The sequence below is a fragment of the Falco punctatus genome (genome assembly GCF_963210335.1).
Source record: "Falco punctatus genome assembly, chromosome: 11".
Classification (NCBI taxonomy): Eukaryota; Metazoa; Chordata; class Aves; order Falconiformes; family Falconidae; genus Falco; species Falco punctatus.
Window position 1 is genome coordinate 8074497 of NC_137591.1, and position 23960 is coordinate 8098456.

Here is a 23960-nt window from a genome sequence, read left to right on the forward strand (position 1 = left end):
GACAATGCTGTTCTAGCTATACCTGAAGCACTTAGCAGGGTAAGTAGATGGTTGTTTTCTCCTGGGATATACCAGCATAACTGTGTATCATTTCTGCCTTACTTCATTCTTTCAAAGTGATCTGAGTTTGTTCACCTTGTAGAATTTTCTTGTTGACTAGTTCATTCAGTAAATGTTCTTTATGCATAGCCATTGTAGAAAGAGATCCAGCATGTCTGGAGCTCTTTGCTCCTCTTGTGTTCACTTGCATGCTAGAGCTGAAATAAGTTTCACATTCTGTAATACACTTTGTCGCACCTTCAGGCACTCATGTAGTTTTTCTGTAGTGTACTATCGCTGTAACTTCTAGGTCAAGCGGAGCTGGAATAGTCATTCACAAAAGAAGTCAATCTAGAGGCAAGTTAAAGTTGAATAGTTAAAACCAAGGTTTTTCTGAGCTGTTCTATGTTTCAGAGGACAGGAAATCCAAAAGATTTGATGGTGGGGAGTTGGAAGCATAGATGGGACCTTAGCTCCTTGCACAAAAGTATTGGTTTTTTGCAGTTATATTGGTGTGCCAAATAAATCAGATTGTCACTCAACATGCAGTAGTCTGGTGTGCCACGTTAGGACTATGGGTGCTAAATTTGCGTGTCAGAGATTGCAATATGATAGACAGGTACCTTTCCAAGGACTGTCCCTCATCATGCAACTATTGGTAAAGTAGGTTGTGTCTGGATGTCTGAAATTACTCATAGAATGTGTGGCTTTTCTCACTCTTTCTTATGCAGTTAAACCAGCTGTAGTGCCATGAGTAGATGAAGTTTAGTACTGAAAATAGCATTAACTTTGGATAAAATTTGCTCAACTATGTGTATACAGAGACAGTTCCTTAGTCATTTAATAATGCATTTTGTCTCATAATACTGCTCTGTCAACCAGACTTCTGTTAAAAATTAGGTCTTATTTATAAAAAGCAGTCTGACAATGCTGTATAAAATAGTAAAATAAACTACAGTAGATCAAGTGGTTTTATATAAATATTTTTCATCATGTACGTATTTCATATTTCATAGAAGATGATGTCTGTAATAGAGGCTTATGGTGGATTTTGGGTTTTGTTTTTATATAGCAATGCACTGATGTCCATATGGTTAGTGACAGTGATGGAGATGACTTTGAAGATGCTACAGAGTTTGGAGTTGATGATGGAGAAATGTTTGGAGTAGCATCATCTGCCTTGAGGAAATCGCCAATGAGTAAGGGTTGACCATTAATTTACAGTTAACAGGTGATTGTATACCAGTAGTGAGGGCAGAGAGGTATGGTGGGTCTCCACAACAAGAAATAGGAAAGTATCTTTTGATAGGAATTTTAGAGTTGTTTGTTTGTCATGTCTGATGCAAACATAATTGGCAACTATGAAAGTGTCTTCCAATGGGGGAAGTTTTTTAACTTTATGGTTTTAGCTTATAGTTGGAGAATAATAATTAAACTTGGAGAAATTATGATCTCTAATCATCTGTTCCTGTAGATAACTAGGTTTCCCTGTTCTCTAAATACTACAGATTTTAGCTTCAGCATCTTGTGGTGATTAATATTTTCAGTCATTTACATTAAACAAGTTTTTCAGTAATTATCTGCCCTTGAATTATGAAAAGGATTGAGCAGGAGCAGTCAGTTACCTCCTATATGCAATCTGTGTACTTTTTATTTACTGTAGGCTTGCATTAGTGTATTCAGAAGTTTTTTGACAGCAAATATATGTAATAATATGGAAAACTTTTCAACAATATGTATGGGAAGGTTTGGGGGAAAAAAAAGAAACAACCTGAGGATTTTGCTGTTTGGAAAGCCTGAATATGTTCATGAGAGCATCTAGAAATTTCATGTCTTTCCAAAAGTTCATAGTTGATCATCTTTCAGGCAATGTATGTGCTGTCTTGGTAACCACTTCAGTAAGCTGTCAACATAAAAAAAAAAAATATCTATGAAGCAACTGAGTTCACGTATTAAAATCTGTTTCCATGAGGTTGCATTTGATTTTTTTTTTTAAGTGCCAGAAAATGCTGAAAATGAAGGAGATGCCTTATTACAATTTACAGCAGAGTTTTCTTCAAGGTAAGCTTAGCCTATTAACTGTGCAATTCATGTTACAAACTAAGTAATATATAGTAAATAATGAAAATAAAAATAAACCAAATGTACACATATTCTTGTGGGATCATAGCATATTTAGGCATCCTAATTAATTTATTTTAAGTTTTAAGTTTTTTAGAACTGTTTCCGAAATAAAATTATTTCGCGGTCCAAGTTAGATTCTTGCCTTGTATAATTTGTCACTAATTAATATCATTACTTAATTATGTAAGGGTCCAGAAGGATGATGAAGACTGATTATATATAGTCATTTTAAGATGATAGACAGGAACAGAAGAGCTGAAAGTGATGAATATTGAAAAATATATACGGAATTGCAGTAAGAGTTTTCACAATAATTAAGTGGTTGGATAAATCTCTACTTTAAAAAAAAATACAGAAATACTGGGGTTTTTTAACTTTATGCCACCCATTTTATACCAGGTTGGATGGAGCTTTGAGCAGCCCAGTCTAGTGGATGGTGTCCCTGCCTATGGCAGGTGGGTTGGAACTAGGTGACCTTTAAGGTCCCTGCCAACCCAAACCATTCTATGATTCTGTGAAATCATACATTGTTAAACAGTTGCCATGTTTCGTCAAACAGGTAGAAGTTGCAAACTAACATACTGCAAAGTAATGCAAAGTTTATATGCCTTCTGTTTTCAGTCCTCTGTGATGAAATGTTCGTTTATATATGTGAGATGCATTCATGTGTAATAAGAGATTAACCTTAAGTTAACATTTAAGAATATAATAAAAAGAGGAAATAACTATTATTAGAAAATTATATAGAACTTAAGATATCTATGTATGTAAACAAAGTTTTTACAATAAAATTTGTAAGGTAGTAGGCAGGTAGTTTGAACTTTTGAATGCTGGGAGACAGATGGCTTCTAAATATTTCCCTTCTGTCCTTTAGAAGTGTAGTACTTCAGCTTTCAAAAGGTTTAGCCAATGCATTATATTTACAGAGTATTATGACAGGGTAGAATATTGAAATTACTTTTTGTAATTTTTTTATTAATTGGAAATTTTATTTCAAATAGATATGGTGACTGCCATCCTGTTTATTTTATTGGATCGTTAGAGGCTGCTTTTCAAGAAGCCTTCTATGGGAAAGCTAGAGATGTAAGTGTGTATTAAAACTACTTTAATATAGGGGGAAACGGAAATCACTGTAAATGTTTCATCTTTATTTTAAAAAAGGCAAACTATGTTTTTGTGTTATCTTGGTTTTTTCTTGTTTGTGAAGAGTTACACTCATTTAGTTGACTGACTAAAATACTTACCTTGGTGGTTGTTGAAATGACATTGAATAACTCATGCTTCCTCATCATTCAGGCTGGCTGTACTTTTATTTGGAGTCCTTTAGTCATCAAAACTACTCTTTTTCTCCCCACCTACCCCCTTTCTTCCTGAAATAATGGTGTCCTAGCACCAGAAAACACTGGCTGTGGTTGGCAAGTTCAGTGTTGCATGTTGGTTTGAAGGATGGCTAATGAAATTGTAGATTTAAATTGAAAGGTCTCTGAATATAGTGCTTTTTTTTTTTTTTTCTTTGTACAGCCTTTATCTGCCAAGTAAATTCCAGTACTAAGGTTTGGTTATTTAGTTTTTCTGTACATCGAACCAGACATCTCAAGTTTCTGTTATTCCATGCACAGTTTTAAAATCAGTATTTTAATAAAATTAGAATGGGGATAGTTTATTTAAGTTTTGGTGACTTGATTCGCTGAGGAGAAACCCAAACCCCTGCATAATTAACCATAGATAAAGCTGAAACACAAACAAGAAAATCATGCTGTTTAAATTTACTTTCTGTTGTCTTGATAGATATTTAATTTTAAAATGAAGAATCTTTTGGCTTCCTGTAGTTAATCATATTGGAATGAACAGCTATGTTATCTTAGGGGCTGTCCTGGTAAGTGAGCAGTGTTGTGAATCTACACTGTATAGCTTAACACATACTTAACATGTGCGCACACTCTTAGTTCAGTGAATATTTTCATGTCTTTGCACACATTTCAGAGCATAAATGGATACAGAATTGTTCAGTGTCAAAGTATTAATTTGTAATAACTTAATTGAAGTGGACTTCAATGCATGTTTAAAAGAAATCATATTCAACAAGGCAAAACAAGTGTTTGAATTAGGAAGTTTGTGTCTTTTCATCAGAAGTAGCTGACAGTGTATCAGTATAATAATGGACAAGAGCTCTTTAAGAACTTTCTTAAATATTTTTTTATACCTGTAAATCTGATATTAATGCAGTACAGTTACTTAGTTTTTTAGTACTCAAAGTACTGCTTACACTACTTAATAGCACATCTGATTTCTTACATTTCTAGTATTTCACCAGAATTAAGTTATATATTCAGGAAGGTATTACTTTTGTGGCTTTTTTCTTTCTTTTTTTCCCCCCCTGAATATTGTGTTAATTTTTGAAAGTTCTCCCTCCCAACTATCCTGTGGAATGACATTATTTTCATTGTAACATTCTGACTTCTAAACAAAGGTATGAGAATGTATAAATATCATTTAATGTTACTGCTTTTTTCCCGTTACAAACAAGTTTTTTCAGTACTGCTTCCTGGAATTAATGAGTAAAGGCATACATTATTTTATATTTTTATAATTGCATTTCATAAAATAATGCAATATGTGTAGCAGTTAAAGAAAAAAGCTTATGAGAAATTACAACCTGTATGTCTTGCCTTCTAATTTATACTATGGAGGGCGCTTAATTTTACCAGGGCAACAGATGAGCTTCAGGCACCAGCATTCTTCACTTGAAGTGAGAAATTGAGTTCCAAGAGTAAATAAAAACAAGATTGAAGGTTTAAATCCTCTGCTAGGCTTTTTGAACTTATATACTCATTAAATGTTTATTGGAGTGGTGGGATTACGAAGGATTTGGGTAGCTTCATCAACTGGTATATACTTAATCACTAAGTAAAACACTACATTTGATAGAGTGTTTCTCACGATGCCACACTCAATCCATCTTAATGAAAACTGCTTCAAACTGATTTAATTTGAGAGCACTTGGCAGCTTGAGTGCTCAGAGATCTTAGCCTTTTCTTGACAAATTCTCAACCCTGTCCAGAGCAGAAGGTGCACTCTACAGTTCAGGTCTAGTGAGGCTGCCATCAGCTATGTTTTTAATCTATATTTTGGGCACTTTTTCCCCTCTCAAAAAACATCATTTTATATGAACCTGAAGCCTTTTTGCAGAAATATTTTTGTTTGGGTTATTTTAAGAAAATTAACTTAGGTCAGAACATGTGTTTTTAAACACAGATTATGGGTTAAAATTCCTTTTAAGAAAATAGATGGTCTGTTAAATCTTAATGTCTTTTCATGTGTTTAAGTTATTTAAGCAAATGTTACTTGAAATAACTTGTAAAAACAGTTTAGATGTTGAACTATTAGCTATGTTTTATTTAGCTTTTATTATCATAGCTTTTAATTTCAAGTCTTTAGTTATGATTAACATACATGATGGGTATCTTTTTTTCCTTTAGAGCAACTGCTACCATGATATTGCCAGTTTTAGGTGGGAGAGATGGAATGAGGTCAAACGTGTAGCTCTGCTTTAAGACCTGTATATCTCTTTAGCACCAAAACCACAATAGCCAAGATACTGAGCTTTGCCTTTAACAACTGGTTTCCTTGGTCTTTGGCAATGAAATCCCGAGCTACCTCCTGCAGCCTGATAGTTAAAAGCATTGTGTGTTCATTTCCAAGGCCTATTGCATATGTAACACAATAAAATGTTTTCATTATTATGTTTTTAATTGGTTCAGGAAAAGAAAGAGAGAACAAGGTTTATTAAAGTAAGAAATAAGTTGTTCTTTTGTGAAAGCCTTCTTCTACTTACTGTGCCACTTGGAAAGAAGCGTTTCTCTGTTAACAGTTAGTTTATGAAGAATAAGCTTACTCTTGCTCAAGTAGCTACACTATCATAGAAATAGCTAGACCTGATGCCATGGAAGGAATCTTAAAATGGACAGTTTTAAACAAGGTGTTTGGGGGAGGTTTCTTTGCAACTGAAAGCAGTTTGTGGGTGCCTTGTGTTCTGAAACATCAGGGGGTTTATCCTAACTTAAGGCAGTATTGTTATTAATACAGGGTCTTAATCACTGTATTAATCTCACTGAGCTATTTGCTTGAATAATACTAAAGTATTTTCTTCTATTGTAGCTTGTTTGCCTTTTCATTTTTATAGGTGGTTGCTACTTTTTTATTATGAGAAAGAATAGAGACATCTGCTTTACCTTTTCAGGAGCTCTTATCTTTATATGCCTCTGTCAGATCACCTCCTGCTCCTCTCTCAACCTTTTTGTCCACTGACTTTTAATAAATATGTGAAACATCTCTCTTAGCACAGATTGGTATTGTCACCTCAATATATATTCCTGCATACTGAAAATGAACAGTGTTTTCCCTCTCCTGGATTTCTGTCTTTTAGGTTCAGTTTAATGGCAGCACCATCCCTCTCACATATGGGTACTTTATTTCCTGGATACCTAGAAGAAAGTATGTTCCTTCCATGATTTGATATGTTCAAATAAAAGCTGCTTCATGCACACACACACACAATGGTAGCAGAATATTTTTTCATACAGGGCTTTCTGTAGTATCATTTTTATCTGTGTAACTCAGAAAACTGTCCCTTGTTATTACTTCAGCTAATTAAGTTCATGCTGAACTTAATATAGGAAAAAGTTTCACAGAGGTAATTAATCTGATTTCTGTTGGAGCACATTACAGGAACAGTATTGACTACCCTCCAGTCGTCTTGTCTCAAAAGAGAAATTTGAAGTCTGTCTTTGAGATGCTAACTTGAGTAGAGGAGAGAGGTTGTTCTGAATCCCAGTTGCAGGGCAGCTTATTGATTTAGTCTTCCTCATCTGTTTTTTTCCCCCATTTATTCCCTAAATACTGTGGAGTGATGTCAAGATGTAAGGCTTCACCAGCACCTTTTACTTCGACTCCAGGCATGTTTTAAATCAAGTCAAATTACTACTCCTAAATTTTATAAAGGAGCTTGATCATATTGTATATCCTAGGTGTGCTTGTAGTTGAGCTGTCTGAGGGTCCTAGATGGAGAAATTACTACTTTACAGATTCCAATTAACATAAATAATCTGAACACTAATCTACATGATCTGGTTGAAACTGTAAAGGACAGGTACAGAAGTATAACTCTAGGTTCCCAGGAAAAGTAAAGCAGCTACACTATGGTAGATGTCAGTACATAAAATCCAGTTAGGTCCCATGTTAGTTACCTACGCTTTCTTTCCAGTCTTGCCTGATGTGTGTGTTAGCAGTTCTGTCCTTTCATTCTTAAATTAATTCTGAACTTGTGGATAATTATTGCTTAGAAATTTTTGCTGCAACATACCAGCTTAGTCATCTCACTGTGTGCCTACACACCCTTTATTCTTCATATCTGAAGAACAGCTTCATCTTTCATATCTGAAATGCTAGTCCTGGATATAGGTCTCTCTTCAGCATCCTCTGTACTTGATATTAAATAATAGACATTTTTTAAAATTCTCTGCCACGCTCTACATTTCCTCCTCTTTCAAAGCCTATGATCTATAGGTCTTATTTGAATTTGGTTTTAATCACTGGATATTCTGTGCATTATGTAAGATTTTACAAGTTCAACTGATTGAAATAGAGATACAACAGTGTAATTGGATCAAATAGTTGGAAGATGAAAGTAGACTAAATCAAGCTCAAAATAAAACACACCTTTGCCTGGGAGAGTGGTTAGCCCTTTGAACAGCTTACCATGGTTCATATGTATTCTCCATCACTGATGGTTTTTTGAGACTAGATGTTTTGCTGAAAGATAAAATTACTGAAAGATTCAGTTAGGAGTCAGTTTAGGGTTGTTTTATGCCACATATAATACAAAAGACCAGATCAGTAGAGGGCAGGGACCGTCATCTTGCTCCCACTTCAGGAACCTGTGGAGTACAGTTTGGTTCAGATCCTCTTGTACGAGGCTAGAGACTGGTTAGTGCCCCTTGTCTCTCTTGTCTTTGCCATCTCCTTTGTTTTGACTGTGCTGGGGGATTTAATAATGCTTATCTTTAACACAGGTTTTGTTCTGTTCTGTGTAATACACAGACAGGGCTTCCTGTGAATCTCGATCTGCTCTATTCCTGCTTTGAACCTTCTTCAAAGTGGAGTAAATTCGAAGGCATATAGCCTTGGTGTTAGAGAGGGTTTGCATTCTGCTTAGGGAAGAAAGGCTTGTGTGTGATAGAGTAGCTGTGTCCAAGAAGGCTGATCATATGATCTCCAAGATCACTTTAGACAGGTGGACCAGGTTGTACACTTCAAAGGCTTAAAGATGTGCAAATGTGTCCCTTTGTTCATTTGAATTAGCTCTCACTACATAAAACCTAGAAGAAAAATTAAGATCTTGATTTGTTAGCAGATGTTACATCGTGAACATTTTTGTCAGTCGTTACTTGAACTTATAAACCTGAGATTCAAAAATAAACATTCCGGTCTGTGGTTTTGCTGACCCTTGTGATTGTATTTCTGTTATCATTCAAGTTCATATTCTTCTGAGGTATCCAAATTATTTACATTATTAGGAACTGGCTGAGAAGCTCAGATATGTCATTACCGACTGATCATCAATTTACTCTTTCAACCTCATGAAGATCTGTGTTTCTTTCTGTCTCAGTGACAGCTTTTCCTTCATTTCTTCTAATTCTGTACTAATTCTGTAGGGTTCAAGCTTTTAAAACCTTAAGTCTTACTGACATTGATAAGACTTGCATTCCCGAGTATGTTTGTAAATCCAGGCCCCTTCTGAAAATTCCAGTGAATGACTGCCTTGTCTTAAGCATCCACATACTCTGAAAAATACATCGCTTGATGACTTAAGTTCCTGAAGTCCTAAGGCCTTTGGAAGTCCCTCAACTATTTAGTGCTTAGAACCTTTTCAGTATCACGTGTCTTCACAGAGACTAGTAAAAGTTCTTCCCCATCGGATTTTTTTTCTTGGTTAAAATTTTACGCTAAGTATATGACCCCCAAGTCATATTTTTGGGAATTCTAACACAGAACAGATAGTGCTCTATTAGTAGGATGCTTTTATTGAAGTCAAGACTGTTCAACAGTTCAGTAAGCCTATTTTATCAGTATTGACTAAAAAATTCCCAGTATTAGTCATCATAGAATCCTAGAATTTACTCTGGTTTTTCAAAGGCTTGAAATAAATACAACAGAAACCTGCTTATAAATATATACTACCATGGGTTAGTAAAAACCAAACCAAAACGAATCACACAACAGCAACAACAACAAACTCCATGCTGTGAGCCTTTTGCAATAGTGTATTTTTTCTAAAGAAAAAAGTACTCCTGGCTTCCACTGATTTTTCAAAATCATGTTTTAGCACTTCAGTTCCTCCTGCTACCCTTTTTCATTTGTCTTAGCGGTATGCCTATGCCTGGCCTTAACATTTTGGATGAATTACCAGACACGAGTACAGTCTTTTATATGTGATGTAGTTTAGTCTTTGCATAGTGAGATTTGTTGATGCAACAAAAATTACGTACAATTGTAAAGTAGTTCATTGTAAACATCTATTGTGTATGTGCCTGTTCTGTTTACTAAAATTTGTCCCTAAATCTTTAAGCCTACAACTGTACATATTTTGAAACATTCTGTTGTATGGAATCTCATATTTAACAGTTTCATGGGGTTGTTTCTTTGGAAGTAAAAGTGTTTCTCAAGAGCCTTTTTTTCTATCCACTCCCAGTGAAAAGAGGAGAGCAAAGCCATCCGCTTACCACAAAGCAGTGCCACCACAAAGGAAAGATTAAGGGTTTAGAGAGAGGTCAATGTGGGTTTTTCTCTAACTAAACACTTTCCTAAAGTTTCCTTGTGGAAAAAATAATGAAGTCATCTCAGAGTTTTTAAAGAATTTTTATTTCTTTTTCACCGTCTGCATTCGCTTGTCTTCTCAGCATGGATGTTTAATCTTTCTAGGCTTTGTGAATTGGTCCAAATGAATAAGTGGTGAGCTGTCTCTCTAGGAGCTAGAGGCTTATTCTAAGGCCCTAATCACTGAGTAAACACATCTTTGCCCTCCCTCTCTTACAACTGCTATATAATAGTCGAGATTCTAGCACAGTAACCTGGATATTGCAGGGATCGATGCTTTGAAATGCAGAATGGCTGATCCTCAAAAACAGACAGTGCCTGATCTTCCCCTGCCTCTTTCTTCTTTTTAAATTAAATATCACCACAGAAATGCTGTTTTATTACTTGATATTGTGCATCAGTGCCCTGGATTTTCAAGTTTAGTTTCAGTCAACATTGTTGGCTGCACTTATATGGATCTCTGCATGTTGGGCTTATTAATGGCCCTTCCTGGCACATGTGTACGTGGTTCTGAAGAACATTTAAATTAAATTAGACAAACATTAATGCAAATTACTAATCCCTTTCCCAAAGTCTAATGTTCAAATGTATTCTTCTTCTTATAAACAGTCATTAAGTTTTATCCAAAGCTAGTATATGAGGTAATAGCCATACAGGTTTTTTACAAAGACAGCTTGTCTCAAAATTGCATCCCATGTCTTGCTATATCAATATACATTAATATCTAGTATTCAGTGTTACATTTGATGAAGAGGTTTGAGATGAGTTTAAGTAAGTCTGAAAATGGCATTTACCATATTATGTCAGCAAATACGTTCAAGTAGGATTTTAAAATAAAGTAAGTATGGGAAGTGGTAATTTTCTGAGTGGTACTTTATAATTCATTGATACCAGATACAGGATCGTGGAACTAGCTCGTAGTTCACCTTTATTTTTCTCAGTCTGCTTTCTGTATTTTACACACATATAGACTCACTTTCCAAAAGGTGATCTGAGGTGGTTATGGGGACACAGCACAGCCCTGTGCTACTGGCAGTGAAGCTCCAATGTTACTTAATAGGGTTTCAGAAGAACATGGCACAGAATATTTTATATCAAGGGGCCACAAACACCATCCTTAACATCTAATCTTTGCTAACGTGGTAACTATGATGAGATATATCAGCACTCACAAACTCAATATGGGATTTGATCCATGTCTGCCGTACCCCTTCCCTTGTGTTATACACATTCACAGTGCTGGGGTGGCTACCTTGCTTCTCAGCTCCACAAGAGATGTAGCTAACTGGACTGACACATGACCTTTTGACCAGCTACACACCAACTTAGAAAGTAGGTGAGAGGCTGATATGCTGTGAGCTTCCCACGTCACACAGCTGGATGGAGAGCTGCCAAAATATCCAGCAATGTAGCATCGCAGGCTTTGGGCCATAGGCAACTGTATTGTTACTTACTCTTTTTTTCCTCTTCATTTGGCTACAGATGGTGTGATAACTATATTGTGTTTTGGTACCTGCAATAAAATATTAGGAAGCATTGAGAAGATTTACAGATTTGGAGGGACGGACCATTTGATTGAAATCTATTAGTTTGGGGGTTTTTTTGCCCCCTGCACGTGCATGTTGAGATACCTGGCATCCTCAATAAACACCATGGGGTGCACTAACACACAGATATGCAGCAGCAATTTTAAATTACTAAATAGCCTGAGGATATTTGCTGATCTTTCCTCATGTCTTTTCAGAGAAAGCTTCTTGCTATCTACCTCCACCATGATGAAAGTGTACTGACCAATGTCTTCTGCTCTCAAATGCTTTGTGCTGAATCTATTGTCTCCTATCTGAGTCAGAACTTCATAACCTGGGCATGGGACATGACAAAAGAAGCAAACAGAGCAAGGTAAGACTCTTTGGACTGAGTGGAGCAGCTTTTCTCTAGAGGAAGACACTTATCTCTGTGTCATCTGTGTATCCAATCTTTTGTTGCTTGATAACTGTTTGAACTGAAAAATTCATGCTAGTTCTTAGCTGAACAATGAAGCTGTGCTGGCTGACATTCACTGAGAATTGGACTGTCCTTATTTTCATTACAAAGCGACTTTTTATTGCTGTGCAGTAAAAAATAGTTGAAGAAATTACATCTTTTTTTCTTCTAGTTTTTGGGTTTTGTTTTTGGGGGTTTTTTTTTAGGTGGGACAGGGAGTTTATTATCTGGTTCTAGGAATGTGTCTTCAACAGTTTGGCATTGCAGTGCCATAATACTATGCAACACTATATGTACTGCATTAACTGTATGTAACTGCATTAGAACTCTCTGGGATAACAACTAATGTTGTTAATGAAAATCTTATTTAAAAAAGAACATTCACGTGATAAATTAATATTAAATATAGATGATGCAAAAGATTAAAAGCTTACAATTAATATGAACTTTTATGAACTACAGCTTTCTTATGGAACATTCCTTTGGTAATTTTCAGATATTTTGAAAGGTTTTAATATAATAAAAGCTATCCTATGTTTTAGAGAAGCCATCATTTTGCTGATGAGTAAAGAAATTAAAAAACTGTAGCTTCCAACTCCTTCTATGTAGTTTGTGTGTTACCAGCAGATTTTCTTATCTTTATATTAAGACCTCTCTCTTTTTAGTTTTTTATCAGTTGATCATAATCTATTGAAAATGATTATGTTATTATTATACTTATTTAAAAATCAGAGTTGTTTGGTTTTTTTAACTTGGACCTTGTTTCATCACTTTTATTTACACAGAAGATAACCGCTTGCCAGGGTGTCTGCGTATATTGCTATAATGAGTTACTCTTAACTTTTGAACAAAAGATGCAACAGTCACTTGGGCTGGAGTAAGATTGCTACTTTTTTATGCAATTCCATCGATTACTGAACAATTAAAAGTACATATTTATGTTTCTTTCTCTTACGGTTTGCTTGAAGAGAGCATTCATGCATTCTTATTCTTAAATTTGTAATAAATATTTCTTTATTGAAAGTGGGCATGGAGAACACAACACTCTCTTTTTCTAACACACTTTTTAAGTGACAGTTGTGTTTCACAGGAATTCCTCATTTGACCTTTTGCTTTTCACCACTGGGCAAACCAGCAGCTATGTTGCTAGCTCAAGTTATTCTAGAAGAGAGTTAAAGATTATGGAAAAAAGCAGTTGCAAAAACAGATTTAAAGTTTTTTTTAAAAGAAACAGGGGAGGGAGGGAAGAAACATCTAGGTTCTTTCATGGGACCAAATACATAGACTGGAAAGTTGCTTAAATCTTTTGGTATTGCCATTCATGGGCAGTAAGGAGCCTCCTCCTTTTCTTTTATCCCACAAGTTGGTGTAGAAGGAAACACTATTTCTAAACCATCTGTAGTGGCTAAGTTCAGCTGACTACCTGCTGTTCTATTGTTTGCTTTTCTATTTAATTCTCTAGTTTCTTTTATTTTACAATGACAAAAAATTGCAGTGTAGTTTCTTTTGAAAAACTGTGTTTGAGGGGTTTTTTTATGACTGACGATCAACAGCCATGTAATTGCTTTGTTGTGTTTTACTAAAGAAATCTATTAAGTAGCACAACTTTGATACACTAGTAATAAGAGTTTGCAGGTTACAGAGACACCTGTGGTGACCAAAGCGACAGAAGCTGCTTATTAGAAAGAGCCTGTACAGCTGTGTCCTATTAACTCCTTATGACACTTCTTAAAACACAAAATAAAGGGCTTGTTTAAGGCTTTATAGCTATCCTCAATGAACCTAGCCACTGATTGTGCAGTACGATGGGGTTTTTAAGTCTTCATTTTTTGCTTTCTATTAACAACAAAGAAACTGTCATATTAACAGTGAGGTCAAAAAATTGTAAGGGGTAAACAAGGCATGCTGGCTTGAATTAGAATAATTTCTCAGTTGTGTTTAGTGTCATATCCTGCTCCATAGACTGATTTCTTCAGAGGGCACATGATGCTTCCTTCTCCCTTCAGAAAGTGCCGATGCTCTGTGGGTATTCCCATAAATAAATACTCAGTACTGCTGTTTAATTACTACCCTTCGTTATGTGAAATGGTGACATTCTTTGGAGCCTATTCTGGTCTGTATCCCTGTGAATACAGTTGCACTTAGATTTGTATTTGAATGGTGAGAAGACAACAGCAACAACAGAAAGAACTGGTTTTTGCATGCTGGTGTAGCCCAAGAGCAACTTATTTGTGCTGTTACGATTGCATTAGTGGAAAAACCAGGGTGGGAAGGCAGAGGAATCGGGCCCACTTCACAGCAATCAACAGGGACATGGCAATGTCAGTAGTAAAGTTTTCAGTACTGTAGTATGGCATGAATAAATTCAAACAGATGTAAATACTTTCCTCATGTAAGCCAAAAAATCTTGAATATTCTGGGGTTTTTTTCTTCCTCTTTGCTGTCCTCTTTCTGATATCTGTGGATGTCATTCTGTTCCAAACCCAGTCTTAATAGTAATTTCCATTTTTCTCATTATGAATGAGAAAATAATGGAATGGAGGTCCATCCTGAACACCGTAGAACAAAACCAGCTCAAAAATCCTGTCTTTTTTCCTCATTTTTAGTATGTTTCTTGGCTGACACTGATGTAAGGATGTGCTTTGAATCCTGTGTTACTGTATACTAGCCCTTTTCAGCTGGAATCTCTCAATCTTGTTCTTCAACACGCATTACAACAGAGTGAAGAGAGTCCTGCAGGCAGGATTAGCAGTAAAATGCTGTGTGCCAGCGCCAGGGTAGCTGTTAGCAGTAATGCAAAAGTACAAACATTACGAATCTAGGAGTCAGGTTTTTAAAAATTTCTACCTACAGCCACCCAGGACTGTTACTTTCTCAAACTGAAAGAGAACTCTAGTTAATACAGTTAAAAGGATATTTTGTTTTGGCTTCCACAGCTTTTAATTGCCTCTGATATAAGGTTTGCAGGAAAGGGAGCGATTACTTTGAGTAAGTGCTGCAAATTAGGAATCTTTTCATTACCAGAATAAATAAAAAAATCATAATAAAAGGCACAAAATAATATAATAAAATAATCAGCCCTCATTTAGGAAAACAATGCGGTGTTTTTATAACACTGTTGAGGAATCTACATGAAAGCTTTATCACCTATGGTTTAGACTTTCGTAAGCAACTGTTTGGAATATTCTTGTAATTTATGCTGTCCATGGTCAAAGGAAAAAAAAACCACAACTGCAAAGCTACAGGTATATCTTCTACTTTCTTGTTATATTCCACTCAGTTTGGGATGGATCATGAGATGAAAAATCAAGGTTTCCTTTCCATTACTTGATATGGAGATTTGCTACCATGCCACTCCAAACAGCAGAAATATGCTTACGGGGGGTGTCAGAGCAGTAGTAGTGGTGTTTGGCAGCAATGATGTTGGCAATTCTGGCCCTACCTTTTGGTCTGAGCACATGGCTGCAGCAGCTTTCCAACTGCATCGGGCCATCACAAGGGCTAAGCACTTCCTCAGGTTTCCAGAGGGGTTATGGCGTAGATAAGCAGGAGAGCCAGACATGAGCAGCTATAGCCCTGGCACTTTCTGACTTCAACAACTTGACTAAATACCATTATTCTAATATAATTATGTGTATGGGAGGTGTGTGCGTGTGTATATATATATATATATATGTATGCAAGCACATGCCTAACTATTTTTGTTAATTCATTTATATACCTTAATATAATATACTGGTGTCCAGGACAGATACATATTGAATATATATGCATACATATATACCTACACATGCACACATACCCTTATATTTATATACACAGTGTTTACAAACATAGATTATGCATAATATTAACAGATTTTCAATGTACGTAATGCTTGCCAAGCAGAACAATGGCAAAACCATAGATCACTGACTCGAATGTCTGTAGCACCTTTTTAGCTTTTGATATCATTGCCCTTGGGTGCTGTATTTCAAGGTGTTGCCAACTTTTATCAGCTCTGATGACAGGTACTTGTTAGTTTTAATGTTCAAATAATAGTTTTTCACTCTGTTTAAGCTTAGGAAAGAGTTAATTGACTAAAGTGCTTCTCAGCAGCAGGTTGTCTTCACCTGCAATTTCCGTCATCAAGTAATTAGCCATATTCACAGTTGCTGACCCTTAATACTAACCTACTGATTGATGCATGCCTGGATGAAGACCAGTTGACCATATTACTCCAGCTCCCCAATCCTATTTGATCCTTCAGCAAATATATTGCAGGTGTGGGGTCTGTGAGAGCTGAACTTGGTGGGTTAATTTCTTACTCCTTTTTCAGGAGTGACCATAGATTCTGTATATGTTGCTTGCAAAACTGTTGGACGAGTTCTTTAGGCACTAAATCCTTAACAGGTTTCACAGAGCAGTGTGAAAATCTTTTCTATTGTATTTTGCAATATTTTATTTAATTTACTTTGATAGCAATACAGTGCTAGTCAATAAAAACAGGTCAAAAGTCTAATTAATGTTTTAAAAATAAAGGTTCTCAAACACCAGGCGAATTTGTCATTTTCTGTATGGTTTGTTTTGAGGAGGAAGAGGAAAGAAGGTGAGGAGGGAACCCTTCTGTTCCATGATTACATCCCACCCGCTCATTTTCTCCTTTTCTCCTTTGCTTTTGATTTTAGTGGCGGTCTTAACAGAATGTCAAGATCAATTTGCAGCATGGTTTAACTCAAGGTTTGCATTCTGCCAGCAGCAATTGTCCTAACAAACAATGCCGTGTGTTCTTGTAACTTCAGAAGCTTTTAGAACACTCATGGCAAGGGCAGCATCTAATGACTTTATTAGTGTAGGGTTTCAAAATGGGCTCAGTAATTGTTCGCATCTCTTTGTCATCTAGTCATAATTACTGCAGAGTATTGTTCGGGGTTGCACTTGTGAATAGTTTTCTAATAGCACTGAAACGAAGAAAAAAGGAAAAGGATAAAAGGTGATTGTCTCTTTAGATGGAGAACAAAACAGCCTGTATATAGATGATGGTTAAACTGTTTATTATACACCCACCAGAAAAGGTAAACTATCCCTGCTTAAATATTTATGTGCTTCAAGGTAATTTCGTGTTAGTAGTCTAAAAATGTCCAAATTTGGAAAACTGAAAACCAGCAGAGAATGCATTTTAATCTGGTTGTGTATTAAGATACAGATGGCTCCACGATATTTAACTATAAATAGGAAGTAGTCTCTCTGTTGATGTAATTAAGGTTTTCAGTGCATCATTTTATACACCTATAGTGATGCTTTAAAGTCACATGAAGAAAAAAAAATTGTATTAAAGCCACAGGGATTAACTAAACTGATACATTGGTAAGCATATTTTTAAAATCCTCACTCTAAAACCAAATCCTAAAGCAAGTTCTATACCATTGTGCTCAAACTACACCCTAGTTTATTAAGCTTGTGGAACAGAAAAGGTGAAAGAATCAAATTCTCTAGTGTCCTGTGCAAGAGATGAAGGCAGAAGAACAGGTAGTCAGGACAGACTTGTTGAACTGTTTCCAGGAAGAAGGAGGAAGTCATTCACAGGTCCATCTAACTACAAGAGTCTACAACTGCACCAGTGAAGTCTAATGCTGGATGGAATTGAAGCTGGATAGAAAGCTGGCTTCAGCTGTGTGTCTAAGTCAACCATCAGAAGAAATCATTGAGCTGGCAGAGACAGAATTGTTCGTAACAAACTGCAGCTGAAAGGTGTGAATGAATCTCCTTGGTACTGCAGGGTGCCCAGCCGGGACAGAGTCCTTGCAGAAGTGCAAATGCCCATCCTCTTCCTTTAGGTTAGGATGACTCTGCTTTGACCTCTCGCCTCTCCTCCTCATTGCCGTTCTGTGACTGTCTGTACGTCTTGGATAGCTGCAGATAACAGCATTCAGTCCATGCCTGGCCAGAAGGCTTAGCTGTACCTGCGGCACTCCTGACCAATGGTGGCCTGATCTAATCTTTGGTGTGGGGGAGCTCTCTCATCATTTCTCCGTAACAAGTTCTAGTACTTTCACTCGCTTTGGGCAGTTCACACTAATATTTAACTGAAGTTTCTCTTGCAGCAATCAATGACAAGTCTATCTTGGTTCACTCAGTAGGCAATGAGGTATTCTCTTCCTTTCTGCTGCTGTGTTCATTGGACTTAAATGGCATTATTACATTTTCCTGCAATTTTCTGTAATTAAGCAACCGTGATTCCTTCAGCCTTTCCTTGTAGCTTCTCCCTTTGTAGACATTTCTTACTGCAACCTCCTGATGGCCCTTCTGTAATTGGTCCACATCTTTACTAGTGCACTGTGCCTAAAACTGCCTTCTCAGTGCTAAATACAGAAAGAGGATTATTTCATGTTGTACAAACCATGTTTTACTCATCCCAATATGATGTTTGTCATCTTCATGTCACAACTTTTCTTCTTCCCTTACGGCTTGATTCTTATTCTGTATTTGTGCAATTGTTCCTCCTACATGGAGACTTTCATTGACCTCGATGAATTATATTTTACTGGTCAGGATGTTTCTCCAGTTTCTGTAGGTTAGTCTGACTTGGTTTACTGACTTCCAATGTGCTTGTCACTTCTCCACTTTACTAACATCTGTAAAGTAACTAAATACACTCTCTGTTCTTATCTAGGTTATTATTAAATCTACCTGTAGCAAGCTTTGGCTGTTCCTTAGCAAATTAAATATTACATGCCTTTCTAATATGATAGGCAATAATAAAAAATACCACTGATATGCAAGCACATCTTGTGTTTTCCACTTCCAGTACAGTGTTTTAGCGAGGGGTTCAGGTATATTTTATTTACAATTTTATTAATTATTTTATCCACTGTGCAGTGGTATCTGAAAGGATGGATTAATGAGTTTCTAGAGGGATGTGGTTTAGACTAAACAGGGTTATAAAGTATTTGCCTAATCTGTTTTAACCTTGCGGGATGAAATTAGATCTGCCACATTTTATGAAGAGATAGATAACCCACTTGTCTAGGCTTTACTCTTGCATAAAGAAAAAGCAGATAAAATCATGCTTTTTATGTTTGAATACCTGGATATTTAGCATATGGATACTAAAGAGGATCTCCACATCATTTGGTTCAGGCTGCTTTATATATCTTTAAACCATGCCTTGTACCTGTTGCTCATCTCCCCCTCATGTTAGAGTCAACGGTTATGACCCTACTAATATGGGTAAGACAATAACTGGTTATTATGGAGGTGATGGATACCAAGCATATTTCAAGGTACCATTTCATGACATCAGCTTTTACTTTTTATAAAAATGTAAATACCTTATACAAAAATGTTATTTTTACATTAACATTTTAATGAGTCCTGTGTTGACTTTGCACAGTATATAATAATTATTAAAAATAATGAGAAATCTTGCATATTTAATATTAATCATTGTTTTCTTTGTGCTCAGGAAAGAAGTTATGCTTTTTTCATACCCATTTCTGAAGTTTTAAAGTTTCTTAAAGTAAGGTTGGCCTCGGGAAGTACCTGGCCATAAATAAATCACAGTTTTGGCTCAAAATCATCCCCATTGTGGACTGAACACCAGTTTAAACTGAAAGGGAACAGGTTTTTAGAAGAAGTTGTCAGATTTTTGTCCTGCTGCTACTTTTTGAGCAGGACTTCGGGCTGAGATGATAGAGCAAAAAATGTCTCCAGTGCAGCTGTTCTGTTAAAAAGTCCTTTGCAAGAAGTGTAGGGGGTACCATGTGCCAAAGGGCCTCATTTTAGAACTTTTTCCAAAGCTTTTCTACCAGCATGTGAAAATTAAAAGTAACTACAGGAATATTTATATAAGTAGCAGTGTAACAAGTAACCAGATCTGTTACTTAATTGGTATGGAAAATAAGGAAAATTTGATCTGAAATCCTATGCAAGTTTTTATGTTTATTTTAATACATTTTATCCATAGGTTTGAGAGCAGCATTTGGTCTGTATGGAAGAGAACTTGCCCTTTAGTGCACTAGACAGATTTGCTAATACAATTTTTTATTATTAATTAACCTTAAGGTTCTGGGGAAAGTTTAAGAAAACCAAAAGCAAAAGAGAGCTTTTAGTTTTGGTTTGAACATACAAAACCCATGCAAAATGTGGCATCAGGTGTCCCTCTTTGCACATTCCAGGAGTACGCTGCAATGTACCGTTATGCAGTTTGCTTTGCATTAGTTTCCTCCTGCAGGTTTGATTAATGAAAAAGAGCTACAATTGGGATTTTCGGTTTAGTTGCTCATTCTGCAACTATACTATGCCATGACTGCTTGATGTTTTTATTTTATTCATTATGTCTTGAGAGATAGATTAATTTGGGGGTGTGGTGTAAATAGGTATCATACAGATAACAGCTTTCCAGAGATCAAAACCTATTGAGCTCAGAGATCAACACTTTTGATGATCAGCACTTTGGCCAGAGGAGGCCAGTTTTGTTGTTTAAAAATAAAAAGCTGCACGTTCTCACAAAAATATATTATTGCTAAACCCCAGCATTTACAAAGTCCTCCGTAGCATATTTAAGATCAGGAGCATAGTAGACCACAGGCTTAAGTTGTAATAAGTATTCCCTTTGGTTCTGAGACTCAGTAATGTTTTAAACTTTTTTTTTAGTAGATTTTTAAGCTTATTTTAAAATAATATTAAATAAAATGCATTTTGTGGTAAAATTACAAAAGTTATGCCAGAACTGTATTTTAATATAATGTGTCACATACCAGCTGGTAGAGCATGATAACATTCTTCTCTGGGAGACTAATGTGCTACAAACATGATAACTCTTCACGAGTGCATGTGGAGGGATAACTGCTGTGCACTGACCAGCAACCCACCCCCAAATTAACATCTTCATTTCACCAGTATAATTTTTCCTGTGTATTTCTTTTAAGTAGAGAGTGAATTATGTCTAAGAATTAATAACTATTCTTTCTACATTAAAAAAATTAAGATAAGTTTGTAATTTGCGGGGGGCGGGGTTAAGCCATGGTCAGTGTCTGTGTCTATTCTGTAGTTTTAATAGCAGCTGGTTTCATTGCTAGCGAGTCATGAAAGAAGGAAATGATGCTGTCTGCCAAAACTGTTACTTTTTTTGATGAACTTCATTCTTGTAACTTTCAAAATATTTTTTGATGGATTTTTCCTTCATAAAATGCTTTTTTGCCTTTCTCATACTTCCCCCTCCTTGAATATTTTTGTAATCTAAAAAGAAAAGGACTAGTAGAGTGCCATTTTCCCTCCTTTTCTGGCACCATTCCTCTATTTCCACTTCTGGTTGGAGATCACAGTAATCCAGCATGTTGTGGAAAACAGTTCTCCCCAGAGGGACATCTGGCTCTTTGATGCACTCCACAGGCAGTTCCCTTGGCAGCTCTGGAGATGCCACTGAGAGATCTGGCACAATTCTGTTTAGATGAAAGTAAGAAAATCCCTTGTTAGTGGTGTACACAGTAAGATACTGGTTATTGCACCAAGTTGTGTTGGTCATACTCACATACTTCTGACAGTAAATAGCACAGAGGAGATTTATTTATTTTTTTTTCCCTGAATATGAATGTGAAAGAAATTAAAGAGGTCTGCAAATACAGAATCAGTAAAGGCATAAAAGGGGGAAAAAAATGCAAAATTAGTTAAGTAGTTGCAAAATTTATTAAAAGGCATGAAAAAAAACAAACAGGGATCATGAATGAAAACGCAGTTCCTACCCATCTAGTAAAATGGAAAGAAGAGACACATTACAAGTGATTGCTGAGCACTTACCACTGACCTGGTGAAGAGCACGTGTGAGTGAGTAATCACTAGTGAACAGGCGTTACGCAGTGCAGGTGTTGGCGATCGCCACTGCTGTCTGTTCGGTGTTGCATCGTTTCCCTACCTTCGCATTTTTGTTGTCTTTACTACATTTTAGTTCAACAGACAAATGGAGCTTTACATGGTTCCAAAGGGCAGGATCTGTTTTGGTGGATCACACTGGTGAGAGGAGTTTCTTGTGCGTATTTGCTCTGCTCTGAAGATATACATTGGTAACCACCAACTGGCCATTCATCCCCCATCATCCTCCTCGCAGCTGCCCATGCTGAAATCCTATGCAAGTTTATATATTTATTTTGATACATTTTATCCATAGGTTTGAGAGCAGCATTTGGTCTGTATGGAAGAGAACTTGCCCTTTAGTGCATTAGACAGATTTGTAATCTGGACATTCATTATTCAGAGTTGGAAGTGCTGGGGAGAAGTTTCACGTGCCTCCCCCAGCAAAGACAAAGGCTGCCTGATGGCAGCAGTGGCAAGTCTGTGGCAGTCAGGTCAGAATTGGCACAAGCTGCTCTTGCAACTGCTACGTGAGCGAGCTGGCTGCTGCCCCTGCAAGCTGAGCAGGTTGTGACAGCAGCAGAAGAGGGGAGGTGATTCGAAAAGAGCAGGGTGGGTGCACCGGTAGCTGTACAAAGGGGCTCCAAGAAAGAAAACCATGCCACTGTGGCGGGAGCTGTTAGCATCTGGCATCTGCTCTGCTGTTGCTCAGCCGGGAAAGTACGTGTACCATTACAACAGCCTGGCCCGACATGCCATCTTCTGAAGCCAGGGAGCCAAAACCTGTTCCCAGCCTTGATTACAGACCGCCTTGAGGTATCTTAACCTGTTAGGTTCTATTTAGTTAGCCAGAAGTTACACATATAAAAACTCATCTCCTGGAAAAAAGTTATTTGGGAAATTTTTTAATATACCGAAATACCTATTTCATTTAGAATTCTCTGCATACAAAACCTATTGCTATAAAAGTGTATTTTGAGACTGAATTATGGGTTAACTAAATACAGAATTGATTTAAAAAAAAAACCCAAACCCAAAAACCTAAGACTGGTACAATTAATATTGGAATAGTGTCTTCAGTTTTGTTCCTTCTAGCATTATTCTCAACAGCACTTTTTCACCTTCAGTTAAACATTTTGTTTCCCTTGCCATTTGAGTACTTTTCTTCTGTGGTGTGTTGAAGACTGTTAAACACTTTTAATACACAGGTTTCAGGAATTCAGTTCAATTGTCCACTGTATTACTTCCAGGAGTGAAACCTTGAACTCACGTAAGTCATTTTGCCATAGAAGATCATCACAGCTGACTTCTGTGAGGCCAAGATTTCACTTAGGTGTTCCCACCTTGCAAAGCAAACATCAAAAAACATTATTTAGCTTAAGAGTTTTTATGTCCAGACTTTATGGATGTTTTATTTTATCTTTACTAAATGGTATGCCTCTATGTACCTATTTCCAATATAGCAGTCTCTATTTGGTACTTTTTACATTGCCTTTGTGTATGATCATTCTGAATTGCAAAAGACAGAGAATCAAGGAGGCAAGGAAAGGTATTTGCCAGTAGTAATGTTTGTGTCTTTGAAATACTCGCTAGCTACCCTTGCTCATTGCCTTCCACCCAGCGATGGCCATAGTTACACTACAAATTGTCTCTGAAGGTTTTTTGTACTCCAGATGCCTCTAACAAGCCCAATGTTGTACTCATCAAGCTAATCAATTTTTAGCAATTTTATTAGATACAATATATATTGATTTTTTAAAAAATGGCAATTTTGAATCTTTTTGGTATCTTTGGAAAGAAATTACTTGGAGCGCTTGACATTTTAATGCAGTTTGTCTTTTCAAATAGATTTGGCTTCTAATGCATGTGACAACAGGACTTTGCTCTTCAGTTAGAGCATACATTTCAGAGTAGTTGTTACCTAAAATATTATCATAAGGCATAAGAAAACACATGATTTAAGTTGCCTTTCATGAACGTAATTAAGAATTAATAAGCCTGTACCAGTGGCTAGTCCTCAGAATTTCCACTGTTTTGCCTTTTGTGACCCGTGTTATTAAAAGTCCATTATTTTTACAGACTTTATTAAATTGGATCTTATTAAAGCATTC

At 36.4% G+C, this 23960-nt stretch overlaps 1 protein-coding gene across 1 annotated transcript in view; it reads left to right on the top strand.

The window, feature by feature from the left end:
- FAF1 (Fas associated factor 1) overlaps positions 1–23960 on the top strand; it is a 171608-nt gene that overhangs the window by 112911 nt on the left and 34737 nt on the right. The window contains exons 10-13 of the mRNA XM_080406277.1: positions 1112–1238; positions 2037–2100; positions 3165–3246; positions 11783–11937. Of these exons, the coding sequence (XP_080262403.1) occupies positions 1112–1238; positions 2037–2100; positions 3165–3246; positions 11783–11937 (428 nt within the window). The remainder of the gene's footprint in view (positions 1–1111; positions 1239–2036; positions 2101–3164; positions 3247–11782; positions 11938–23960) is intronic.